Genomic DNA, 13,000 nt, shown 5'->3' with positions numbered 1-13,000 from the left:
TGAAATAAAATTGAACCATATGTTAGTCCTGAAGAGATCTAGTTTGGATCTTAAACCCCGCTCTCTCTCTCTCTCCCCCTCCCTCTCCGCTACAGCCTACTCTTTTTTTGAATTCCAATTGTCAAGTGTTCTTTTACATGAAGCCAAAGTGTAAATTGGACCTCAGTTGTTCCACCTAATAGAACATTTAGAAGCTTGGCTGACAGTGCAAGGGGAAACCATGCTGGAAAACCTGACAACGTTCTTGACCAAAACCAGGAAAGCACTCAAGACCTTCTAGTTAGAAAGCCTGCACTTTAAAGACAGTACAATAACTAATTATTATGTTGTTTTTTTAAAATTTTCAGCTGGCATATGTAACCGATCCAGAAAGGGTTCAAGAACTATGTACCAATGTTGACGTGGTAAAAGTCATTTTTGATTTTGATCCTTCGAAGATGTCACCAGCATACTTACAGAATTTTCTTTGTGAATACAACTGGAACTTTACATTAATATTGGATGAATTAACCGAGAATATGCCAGGAGTTAAAACTTTCAGGGAACAGGTTTGTATTTGAGATTATAGTTTTTCTCTCCAGCAATATCCCCATGCTTGTAGTCTAGGAGCCATATTCACATAAACTATAAGAATGTAGCACATTCATTGGCCAAGAGGTAAAATCTGCTTTAAGATTTTAACTTTCAACCAATCAAATGACTGTATTCTTAAAATATTTTAAGAATGCAGCACATTTAATGGCGAAGAAGTAAAATTTGTTTTAAGATATAACTTTCAAACAATAAAACGGCTGTATCCTTCAAATATTTTAATGAATATTAAATCATTGGTTAAATTTAATCACATCACAGGGAATTATGTTGTTTAATGGCATAGATACTTAATTAGTCCGTTAGTCAGGGAAAGTAAACGGTTGTAAAGCAAACGGTCCATTTTTAACAACGCGGCAGTAGCAATCAAATACTTTTAGATGATTCTTAACAAATTTTGAAAATTTTCCAACTATTGTTTGAAATTAACGATACAGAAACCACCAGTAAAATGAAAAGACGTTATTCAACTCTCGATGCCATCTTATGTGTCAGATTTTCACTGGATTTGAATCCGATTTGCTGCTCAACGTTCATTGATGATTTAATCCAAAAATGGATAATAGAGACTATGTCGTACCGACCTTAGTAAGGATCATCACGGCTAGGCCTAAATTGCAAACGCTTATATCTTGGTTCTGAGTTGAGCAATTCTACTGGAATTTTCAGCATATTCCCTTTACATTATCTAATTTTTAACTATTATAGTGAGAACTGCCAGCTCTTTATCTCCATAATGCCCCTTTAACTATTCAATAATTACTACAATATGTTTTTAGCTGGGATTCATTTTATAATTTCAGATCGAAGCATTTATACAGAATCCGACTGCAATTCCAAATAATTTGAAAGCCTCGGAAATTCTAAACCTTAATAATGAGTTTAGTTTATTGTTGACTGCTTTAATAACAACCCCCCCTAATTTCCATATCTTCAACGCCTCTGATTGGATGAATATGACGGTGTATGAACAAGAGTATAACCAGTTCGTAGATGATTTAAATTCCGCCGTGTTGATATTCCAAGATCCTAGGTATGTGAAAATGTAACTAAAATCTAGTTTCCATTGTTTCTAGACGTGCACAAAAATTAAGAATGCTGTTTATTTTGTTATCGATGATACCAGGGCCTCGTTTCTCGAAATCTTAACCAAAGACAAATTCCAAATTTTAGTAGATAATTCAATTTTGATTGACTAAGCACTAAGATCAATCTAATATTATCCAATCAAATTACTAAAATTTGGATTTTATCTTAGTTAAAAATTTGTGAAACAGCCCCCTGTCTTTTAGCTTTTTTGATCGTTCCTGAAATAAGCAATGGACCATCTAGACAACCCAATAGAACAGGGCTATATTCTAAAATATTTGAAGTATGTTGTCTTTTCATTGGTTAAGGGGGGGTTGGGATGGCCTAGTGGTCTAGAGTGCCGCGCTTCGACCTCTGGCTGGCCGGTCACCTCTGGCTTGCGGCTGTGGTTTCGAGCCCTGGTGTGAGCGTATGTGGCATGGAGATAGGGGCGCCTTCTCAACCTCGTGGGTTTCCTCCGGGCACTCCGGTTTCCTCCCACTGCTAAAGACCTCTACGCGCAAGCGAATTATTGAAATAAAATTAAACCATATGTTAGTCCCGAAATGACCTAGTTGTGTCGAGTGGACGTTAAACCCCATTTCTCTCTCTCTCTCTCTCATTGGTTAAGGGTTGAACTTCTGGTACAAGTTTACAATTTTAGCCAGTGAAAGTGCAGCATTCTTATTATAATACTTTAGTTTTAATGAATCAGGTCCCTCACTCACAATTGTCATAAAACAATGACTTTATTGAATTTCTTCACAAATTTATATTTTAATTTTTATAGTACAATATAATCTGTATTCGGCAACCATTCAAGGGTATTTTTTAGAAATGACCGCTTAATGGGTGTGACATCTTAATAAAATTTCGGTGTTTGTTAGTGCTGATATTAAGTAAAACTTTACACTTGGATGCATCAAAGTAAACATTGATACCCCCAACAATAAATTTAACCATCACCAAAACTTGATATTGGAACAAAATCTCTGATATAAATTCTCTAAACTTGTCATTTTGTACTCATATTAATACTACTGCCTACCTTTGTTATGGATTCTGTTATGTGTTTCGCTAGCCTGAACGTTGTGTGTTCGATCCCTGCATTGGCTGAGAAAGTTCATCAAGAAAATCCTGATGTAATTTCTCCTTGTCGGTGGTGCAGGATAGAGGTCCTGACAAGGACAGCTGTCTAGTCGTTCAGATAGTACAAAAAACTGAGGTCCTGCATATACATTGGCAGTTGGAATTCGATATAAGAGTAGGCCATAGTGCCGCTGCCCGGGCAAAATCTCCCTCATAGCACACTGTATGGCGTATGCCTGTCCTCATTTGCCCAGTCGGAGCAGAACAGTTGGGCATTAAACCCCATTTCATTTCATTTCTGTTATGTATTATGTCGCTGTATAATATGTTTATGTTTTGTAGTTTAATGCTTGATTGGGAATTAACATTGAATACGATCATGTATAATAGTGTATTCAAGAACGAATGGTTTAATACTGTACTCTACTATATAGATACAATACTAGATATTAACGCTAATTTATCTACAGGTAATTTATCCATTTTTCGTTTTACAAATATATATGATTATTTCTTGTTTTTTACTTTGTTAACACCGAACACTGCTAAAGACTCCTAAGCGAATTAATGAAATAAAATTGAACCATATGTTAGTCTTAAAATGACCTAGTTTGCATACATTAAACTCTCTCTCAACAGATGGGGATCCAGTTAAATACATGGCTCTTGTATTTCTTTATGATTTTGGTGTTTTTCAAATTTTATAGTCATTGTGTACTTCACTAGGCTTGTCATTATTTAAAACAGCAAGCAAAAGCTTGTCATTGTTTGAAACAGCAAATAATAAGATTGTCATTGTGGAAAACAGCGAATAATTTTAACACTTTATTTTTTACAGTATCTGTACAAGAAGAATTAAGAAATTATCCTATTATGAGTAAAGTGATTTCATTAGTTAATCAGATACCTGAAGCTTTAGAAGTGTATATATATACCTCTTTAATGAACCCAGAAAAGGTGAAACATGTAAACATTTCTTCTAGTCTATATGACGTGTCTTTTCCTATTACCAACTGTTTGATCCCTGCATTGTCCGAGAAAGTTCACCAAGATTTTCCATCGTGGTTCCCCCTTGTCAGTGATGCAGGATGAAGGACCTGACAAGGACAGCTCTCTAGTCATTCGGATGAGAAGAAAAACCGAGGTCCCATGTACACATTGGCATACGCGTAAAAGATCCCTTGACAGGTGGAATTCGATATAAGAGTAGGCTGTAGTGCCGCTGTCCGGGCAAAATTTCCCTCATCGCACACTGTATGGCGTGTGCCCGTCTTCATTAGCCCAGTTTGGTGCAAAACAGTAGGACGTAAACCTCATTTCATTTCATTTCCTATTGCCAACTGAAGCCGACGTGGCTCATTTAGTAGGACGCTGGCTCGCTAACCAAGAGGTCTAGGGTTCACTCCCAGAGTTGACTGAGATAGTTCCTTGGGATTTTCCAACACAGTTTCCATTTCGTCAGTGGTACAGGAAGGAGGGCCTGGCAAGGACAGTGTCTAGTCGTTCGGATTGGAAGGAAAACAAAGGTCCTGTGTACACATTTGCATGCATGTAATTCATATAACGATAGGCCATGGTGCTACTGTGGGGGAAAAGTTCCCCTCATAGCACACTGTACTAAAAATGCATGAAAACTGCACTACACACAAAAGAAAAACACTAAGAGATAACCTGCAGACATAACAAACTATGTAAGTCAATCTTCATCAGCCACTGTAACCCAGGTATCATTTAATCTTGTGTATTTAGCACTAATTTCTTTCACATTCGTTTAATATCAAATCTTTGTTTAAAAATTCGTAAAAATCGTTTAAAATCACCAAAAATCATCTAATTTGTACTTTTGTCCAGTTTAAAGCTGACTAATTAATTTTGATAATGAGTGTCCAATTTACAAGTATACAATTTCCTGACCACTGTTCAAAAATTAATCATTATACATCATTAATCAATTGGGTTGTTTATTTTTTGACAGAGACTGAGAAATTAAACACTTGTAAATTGGACACTCATTATCAAAATTGAATGGTCAGCTTTAAAGTGGACAGATGTGATTTTAAACAGTTTTTAGGAATTTTTAAACAAAGATTGGATATTAAACGAATGTGAAAGAAATTAGTGCTAGATACACAAGATTAAATGATACCTGGGTTACAGTGAGCCCAGTCAGTACAGAAAATTAGGACGTTAAACCCAATTTCATTTCATTTATCGTCAGTCAGTTTGTTTCTTTTCTTCTTTTCCAGATGATTGAACTGTATGTCGGAAACTTGAATAACTTTTGTGATGACCCAAATCAATATTTTGAGACACCAGAAGGACTGAACTTCAACTTAACAGTGTTTTTGAATGAGGCGTGCATGGTGAATTTGACACAATTAGAAACAGAAGCTAGTAACATAGAATGGGTGAGATTTTATATTTTATATTTCATTCAAATTACTTTATTTTGGGCGAAGTTATGACTGTTTGAAAATGTAGCATAGCAACAGTACTTGACAGTCAAGACTAAGTCTTGATTATCCATTTTATTGTTAAATTTTTAAATCTCATGAGTGTTCTAATCCAATTAATTCTTGGCCATGGTCTCGAAGGTTGATTAAATGCTTGTCATTTGAATAAATGTTTAAATAATAATTTAGATATGATTTGAAGCCAGAAAAAAGACCTGCAATACACAGATTTAGCGCTAACATAATGCATCTTTATTTGATATAGGCTAGGATAAATCATGAGCTATGGCTATAGCAATTTTGGGACATTTGAACTATGTCCATATTATTTTTGGAACTTTTGAGCTATGGCTATAGTAGTTTGAGGACTTTTGTGCTATGACAAAGTATTTGGGGGACTTTTGAGCCATGGCTATAGTATTTTGGGGACCTTTGAGCTTTGTCTATAGTATTTTGGGGACTTCTGAGTTCTGGCCAAAGTATTTGGGGGACTTTTGAGTGATGCCTATAGTATTTTGGGGACCTGTCAGCTATGGTTATAGCATTTTGGTGACTTTTTTTTAGCTATAGCTATAGTATCTCTAAAGTATCTTGGGTATAATTATAGGTTACAGCTAGAATATCTTGTTTACTTTTGTGTTATATATATATATATAATGGGATATCTTGGGTACATATGTGCTATTACAGGAATATCTTGGTATGTGCTATACTTGGGGTATCTTGAGTACTTATGTGCAATAACTGGTGTAGCTTGGGTATTTATGTGCTGTAACTAAGATATAATTGGGATACTTATGTGCTATAACTGGGATACTTATCTGCTATAACTGAGATACTTATGTGCTGTAACTGGGATATAACTGGGATACTTATGTGCTATAAATGGGATATAACTGGGATACTTATATGTTATAACTGGAAACTTGTTTATTTGGGTAAAAATCAAATCTGTTAGTTATGTGTTTGTAGACTTTCTATTTATTTGTTCTGTTATATTTTAAGTTCAACATGACGTACAAACATGTGAATGTAACAAACCTGGCAAAGAAAATAATCAAGTTATACCTTAAGGCAGGAAATAGCCCAAATTTTGGTCTAAATCTACGATTATTTGATAAGACTGTCTACGAGACAATGGTGGAAAGAGTAGAAAAATATTTCAACCAATCAGCCAATTACTACATGTATGTATATTTGATTATTTTATGAGCCATCATCTAGATTAATATGTCGAATAAAGTTAATCAGATTGATGTGAAATCATTGTAAAGTGTATATAGTAAACACTAGTTTTAAGGTGTATATAGTAAACACTAGTTTTAAGTACATATAAGTTTGTTTGTTCATTTTATGTGCACTTTAATTTGGATGATTTTGAATAATAGTTTTAGTCAGCACAAACAATCTTGTTGGTAACAAATTAAAGCGTATATGCTTCCTTACAACACAGTTTATGGATAACAATCACTGTATGATTTACACACGACGCTTTGAGAAGACTTTAAGAGTTGTTATCAAGCACCTTGTCAAAGCGTTGTGTGTATGAGACAAGGAGTACGGTCACCTGTCCAACTTCTTAAGTTTTCCTCGATTACTCCTGTTTCCATCGCTTCTTAAAACTTCTATGCACAATTAAAATTTATTGAAATAAAACTGAACCATATGTTTGTGTGGAATGGATATTAAACCATTTTTCCGCCCAATGTCTATATATAGGTAGTAACTAGTGATTAATATCTGCTTCCATTAAGGGTGATATCGCAGACAAACTAGCCTTAGCAGCTGGTCATGTTTGAGAGCCAAGTCAAGCATGGGGATGATTGGAAAGGAGGGAGGGAATGGAAATCGTATCACGACCCATGTAGATAATGTAGCAGTCGTGTCAATTGGGATTTAGTAACTAGTTTTTATTTAATTTTCCGTTTTTGCTTCTTTCAAATTGTCAGTGCCATATGTGTGTTGTGTAAAATGAATTGATTGTCTTTACAGGTCTCCAGAGAGTATATTTAAAGTTGTTGGTCATATTTATAACACCAGTACATCAGGAGTAAGACAAATGTTGGCATGGTTACCAACAACACTGACAGTGGTTGATAATGTTATGGATAAAATTATAGCTTTGGAAAATAGTAAGGATTTTTTTATAAATGAAATGAAATGGGGTTTAATATCCTACTGTCTTGCACCGACTGGGCTAAATCTAGATGTCTTACTCACTGAAACCACATGATTTTTTGTATTTGAGGGTGGGGGTGGGGAGGTCACAAACTCTGAACCTGTGATGCAAGGCGCATCATTGCATCCCCTGGTAAAAACAGCTTGACATAAGTTACTCTAAGCAGAGCTGAATTAACCATTAAACAAAATAAGCACGTGCTCAGGGGATCTTGGGAATGGGACTACCACAGAATGTCAGCTTTGTTAGATGCCAAATTTAGAATATTTAATTCAAAAATTTTCATTGTTTTTATCTTTTCTTACTGTTTTGTTGCAATGATGTATGTATACCCAAGAAAACTCGAACTACATACTTAACGGATGTTTTATCATTTATTATTGTTTATATTTTGAGTTACATATATATGGGGGCAACAGAATCTTTAAAGTGCTTAGTACTTCATCAGGAATTTCCGATATGGTTTCCTCTTGTCAGTGGTGCAACAAGGAGGGCCTGACAAGGACAGCTGTCTAGTCGTTCGGATGTAACGAAGAACCGAGGTCCCGTGTATACATTGGCGTGCACATAAAAGATCCCTTGGCAGTTGGAATTCAATATAAGAGTAGGCCATAGTGCCATAGCCCGGGCAAAATTTCTCTCATAGCACATCGAATAGCATATGCCCGTCTTCATTAGCCCAGTCGGAGCAGAACAGAAATGAAATGGAGTTTAACGTCCTACTGTTCTGCTCCTAACCTGGGCTAATGAAGACGGGCGGAGCAGAACAGTAGGCCGTTAAACCTCATTTCATTAAAGTTCTTGGGGCCTCTATAGGTCTTAATCCGGCCCTGACATCAATCTGATTAAAACACAGATCCAATTTCGTTTCGTTTTTATAGTTCAAAATTTCGTTTTACTTGTCTTTACTACACTTAGATCTGGAAGACTTGTTATTTAACTCTTGTTCTGCTTGAAATAAGGGGTCAGCCAATCAAATGTTCTGTCGAATCGAGTGTTTGACCTTTTTTGCCCGGAACTGTGGGTAATCCACTAGTAACATCAATGCTGATTGGTTAATCAAATGTCTGACGTCATAGGTCAAAAGTCAGTCTTTTGACCCCTGACGTGACCTATCGCTATAACTTGTCAGATCTTCATGTAGTGTAGACCATCGAAAGTATAAAAAACGAAACAAAAAATAGATCTGTATTTTAATTAAATTGGGTCTGACATGTAAGTGATGGTTGTGTGTAAAAACACCAATTAACATAAATATTGTATTTTTACAGAAACAAGTTTTACCCTGGCTGATATATTTAAAGATTCACCTCAGTTACAGTTCTTGGTAAATTTCATACAGAAACCGGGTGTAATTGAAGTTCTACTCGACTCAGTTAATTCACAAAAGGTAATTAAAGGGTGTATGGCTCTCTTCTTTGGAAACTTAAAATAAATGAAAATGAGTCTAAAAATGTACATAAAGAGACTTATAGTCAATTTGTAAAGGTTTTATTGTAATTTCTGATCAATCATTTTTGGTGAAAGTTGTTTACGCCTGCTTAGTCCATTCTACACATTTTTTTGATATTATTTTGTCGTTTGTGAATCAGCCATTAAAGCCTACTTCTGCATTGTCTTGTAGGATATGTTTTTCTTTGTTCGTTACAAATGGCACCTAAAACCATAGAAAGTTAATTATGTCTTAAATATTGGATATTAAAATCCCATATTTCACGGCAAGATAACAACATCAATGTTGACTGAAATGAACCAATATTCAATTTTAATTTGTGTTTTTAATTTCGAATTTTATGGAAAATATTGAGTTAGAGGTTTAGCTCCTTTAAACTATACTGTTCTTTTATTAAACTATTAACCGCACACTATAACTCATCAGTTATCGTGTACTTTTACTATTTTAGTATTCTGTATTTAATGTTTAATTTCAAATTGTTGTTGGCAAATTGTACAAATTCATTGAGAATCTTCGAAAAATATTGGGTTCCTATTGTTGTTTAGTTTAAAATGGTCTGTCTAGATTAGATAAAGAGTGTCGGGTTTACAACTATTTAGTTTCCCGAGCTGTGTTGTTGAGTAATTAATTACAGAAACTACTGCTATATATTTATATAATATTTTTATTTTTCATTAAATGATATTGGGATATTGATCCTTGTCATGCAATAATTAATTTAAAAAAAAGAAATTATATTAAGATGGTTTATAATTTCAGTTTATACCATTAATGAGTATACAGAATGCTACAGAAGCACTGATGTTAATCTGTGATCCGAGAACTGATATGAATACTTACCTGGTGTCGCCAGTTGGTGTTGATGTTAATATGTTACGTGATCAGTTCTGTCAGATCAATATAAACGATCTAGTAACGGAATCTAATGCCGAATTTGACATTGAGCATATTACGATGGTGGTAAGTTTTAAATATTAGTTACTTTGAAACGTCCCCCACTAGTTTTATCACTTTGTTTATGAAGTTTTCGATTCATGGTACAAAAAATAAACTTGACACACCCTTTCTTACTTTAGTGATCTGTCTTAATTGAGATTGAGCATATTATGATGGTGGTAAGTTTTATATGTTTTAAATATTAGTTACTTTGAAATGTTCCCTGCTACTTTTTGTCATCACTTTTTGTCTATGGAGCTTATGATTCATGGTACAAAAACTGAATTAACTATTAACGATACACTACTCAGTCACTTTGTAACCCAAAATCCCCAATGTCAATCGATTGTCACTATTTTGGGGATTGAGAGAATTTAATTCCAGATCGATCAATCAAGTATTCACTTAGTAAACAAATGCAAAGGCGACGACTGAGGTGGTGTGAGTAGAATCATGTTGTAATTAAACACAACGAATATGTTTCAACTGTCATGGTTGGTCGATATATTTCTTATGCAGTTGTCGCATACCTTGTAGCCCAAAATCCAACTTTTCACTAGATTGTCACTGTTTTGGGGATTGAGAGAATTCAATTTCGGATCGTTCAATTGAGTATGCCGAAAATGTACATATAATTTCTACGATAATTGTTGCAGGCTGAGGATAAGACGAACATTGACTGGATAAAGATTGGTGAAAAATATACGAAGATAAGCAAGTTATTCAGTCGTTGGATAGAAACACCACCTACGGTATTAGTACCTACAGAATGGCAGAATGGAACATTCTGGTTAAATATGTTAGAACGGTACAACCAGATGCAGACGTCGCCTGAAGCTATAAATGAAGAGTAAGTAGAATCTTTATTATCGCGTCAAATTAACTTTCTAAGTGGCCCCTAAATTTTGGGGGCCGTGACGCAGGTGCACCTCCATCCACGTTATCCTAGTGGTATTGTTCCGTTCTACCCTACTAACCCCTGGGTCCATTCACTGGGTATCCACAAATGGAAATTATCTTCCCCTAATGATTTCATTGGCCACATAAATTGATTCTACAAACCAATTAAAAAACAGATCACATATACCAGTCTTAGCATCATGATATACGTTCACCACAATACAGCAATTTGTACTCTTAATTATGAGAAAGTTTAATATCAAAGAAATAACATGCACACAAAAAGATATCTATTTTGACAAGGGGGTCACGGTGGCTAAGTGGGTAAGACGCTGGCTCGCAAGCCTGGAGGTCGGGTGTTCGATCCCTGTATTGGCCGAGAAAGTTCACCCAGATTTTCCGGCGTGGTTCCCCCTTGTCAGTGATGCAGGATGGAGATCCTGACAAGGACAGCTGTCTAGTCATTCGGATGAGACGAAAAACCTAGGTCCCGTGTACACATTGACATGCACGTAAAAGATCCCTTGACAGTTGGAAATCGATATAAGAGTAGGCCATAGTGCTTCTATCCGGGCAAAATTTCCCTCAGCAGACTTCATTAGAATAGTTCGGAGCAAAACAGTAGGATGTTAAACCCAATTTCATTCATTTCATTTCATATTTTGACAAAGTTTACAATGATTTGGCGATCTAATGTGAGTAACTTCCATTCACCCATTTGGTTTTGATTTATGGAACTCTGTGATTGGTCAATAAAAATAGCACAATTATCAAAGCCAGATAATTTGACTATGTGTCTCCCCTGTGAATGGGACCCAGGGGTTAGTGGAATAGAATGGAACAATACGACGGGGAATCCCATAGGTAATCCGCCACTGATTATCTCTCGAAATTTAAATTAACATATTCCTGTGATATAACTTTTAGTTAGTCTTAAACTATATATTTTAGAATATATCCTATTGTACTACCATTGGATTATTGGGGGATTGGATGGCCGAATGGTTAGCACGTGCACGCTGTATCATAAGGTCTGTCATTGAGTCAGCTGGCGTGGTTTCAATTCCCTGGTTGTACGTGACAAGGAGTAGGGTCGCCTGTCCAACACAAGCGAATTATGGAAATAAAATTGAACCATATTTTAGTCCCGAAATGACCTAGTTTGTGTCAAGTTGACATTAAACCCCCCCCTCTCTCTCTCTCTCTCTCTCTCTCTCTCTCTCTCTCTCTCTCTCTCTCTCTCTCTCTCTCTCCATTGGATTATTAATTTAAAAACCTTTCTACCGAACAGGATCAATAACAAAATCTGAAATTGGGCTTCCCTATTTTGTACCCTTTTGTTATATTTTTCAGAATTAAAAGTTTCCTTGCCAAGTTATCACCCTTGATGGAAAATGAAGGATTCAGAGAATTTGGTTTGGTTCTGGAGAATCTAATGCGACTGATGAATGAGAACTTTATTGGTCTTCAAAATCAAACTCTGACAGTGGGCAACATGCTGTATAGAATACCAATATTAAAAAAAGTCATGGCCGCAACAGGAATCACTGGAGATGTCTTAGGTGCTATCTTAACGGTACCTGTTAGGGATCCTGAAAACTTCCTTCGAACCATACTGCAGACTACATATAACGAAACGCTGTGTGGCAAGAAGTCAATGTGGCACACAATTCTTGAGCTTCCAGAAAGTTTCGATACATCTCCTTTATACAATGCTGCTTGTAACCATAACAACACAGACATCTTGAAGAATTTGGTAGCTAATTTAGACATAGAAAATCTGATAGATTCATTAACAAATACCTCTGTTACTCCTGATTGGGAATCCGTCTTCAAACAGTCAGAGGAACTTGGCAAAAATATCCAAAACTTCATTAAATTTATGCCAAAATTTGACGCATCCGAGTCATTAGACCTTCTCACCAGAAGTTACAATGAAACCAATCTCTGGAATATGTTATCTGTGTATTCCACTTTTGGTCAATATTTCCCAATCCAAGAATACAGCGTCATCATGAGGAGTGGAACAGTTGTCATGGATTTCTTAAACGAGATGATGAATAAGTTGGACATCCGTGGTTCGAGCTTAGATCTGGCATCGTTATTTAAGGGTAGCCAGACATTCATGAGGATAGTTGACACCATGTTAGATTTAACACCTGATCCAGTCACTGCTTTATTAGGAGTACGTCTTCGACTGTCAAAGGTAAGTTACGTTGAAATGGGCTTTAACGTCCTACTTTTTTGCACCAACTGGGATAATGAAGGTGGGCATACACCATGCAGGGTGCTTTGGAGGGAAATCTTGCCTCAAAAATTGTGCTACGA

At 35.9% G+C, this 13,000-nt stretch overlaps 1 protein-coding gene across 1 annotated transcript in view; it reads left to right on the top strand.

The window, feature by feature from the left end:
* Positions 1–3,602: 3,602 nt before the first annotated feature.
* LOC126811654 (uncharacterized) overlaps positions 3,603–13,000 on the top strand; it is a 56,583-nt gene continuing 47,185 nt past the window's right edge. Inside the window, exons 1-8 of the mRNA XM_050537457.2 lie at positions 3,603–3,705; positions 4,995–5,156; positions 6,207–6,388; positions 7,194–7,333; positions 8,652–8,770; positions 9,596–9,796; positions 10,429–10,622; positions 12,026–12,878. Of these exons, the coding sequence (XP_050393414.2) occupies positions 3,622–3,705; positions 4,995–5,156; positions 6,207–6,388; positions 7,194–7,333; positions 8,652–8,770; positions 9,596–9,796; positions 10,429–10,622; positions 12,026–12,878 (1,935 nt within the window). The 5' untranslated portion in view covers positions 3,603–3,621. The remainder of the gene's footprint in view (positions 3,706–4,994; positions 5,157–6,206; positions 6,389–7,193; positions 7,334–8,651; positions 8,771–9,595; positions 9,797–10,428; positions 10,623–12,025; positions 12,879–13,000) is intronic.

Source organism: Patella vulgata, chromosome 2 (genome assembly GCF_932274485.2).
Source record: "Patella vulgata chromosome 2, xgPatVulg1.2, whole genome shotgun sequence".
Classification (NCBI taxonomy): domain Eukaryota; kingdom Metazoa; phylum Mollusca; class Gastropoda; family Patellidae; genus Patella; species Patella vulgata.
The sequence above is the reverse complement of the archived record's forward strand: the minus strand, read 5'-3'. Positions and strand labels throughout refer to the sequence as shown.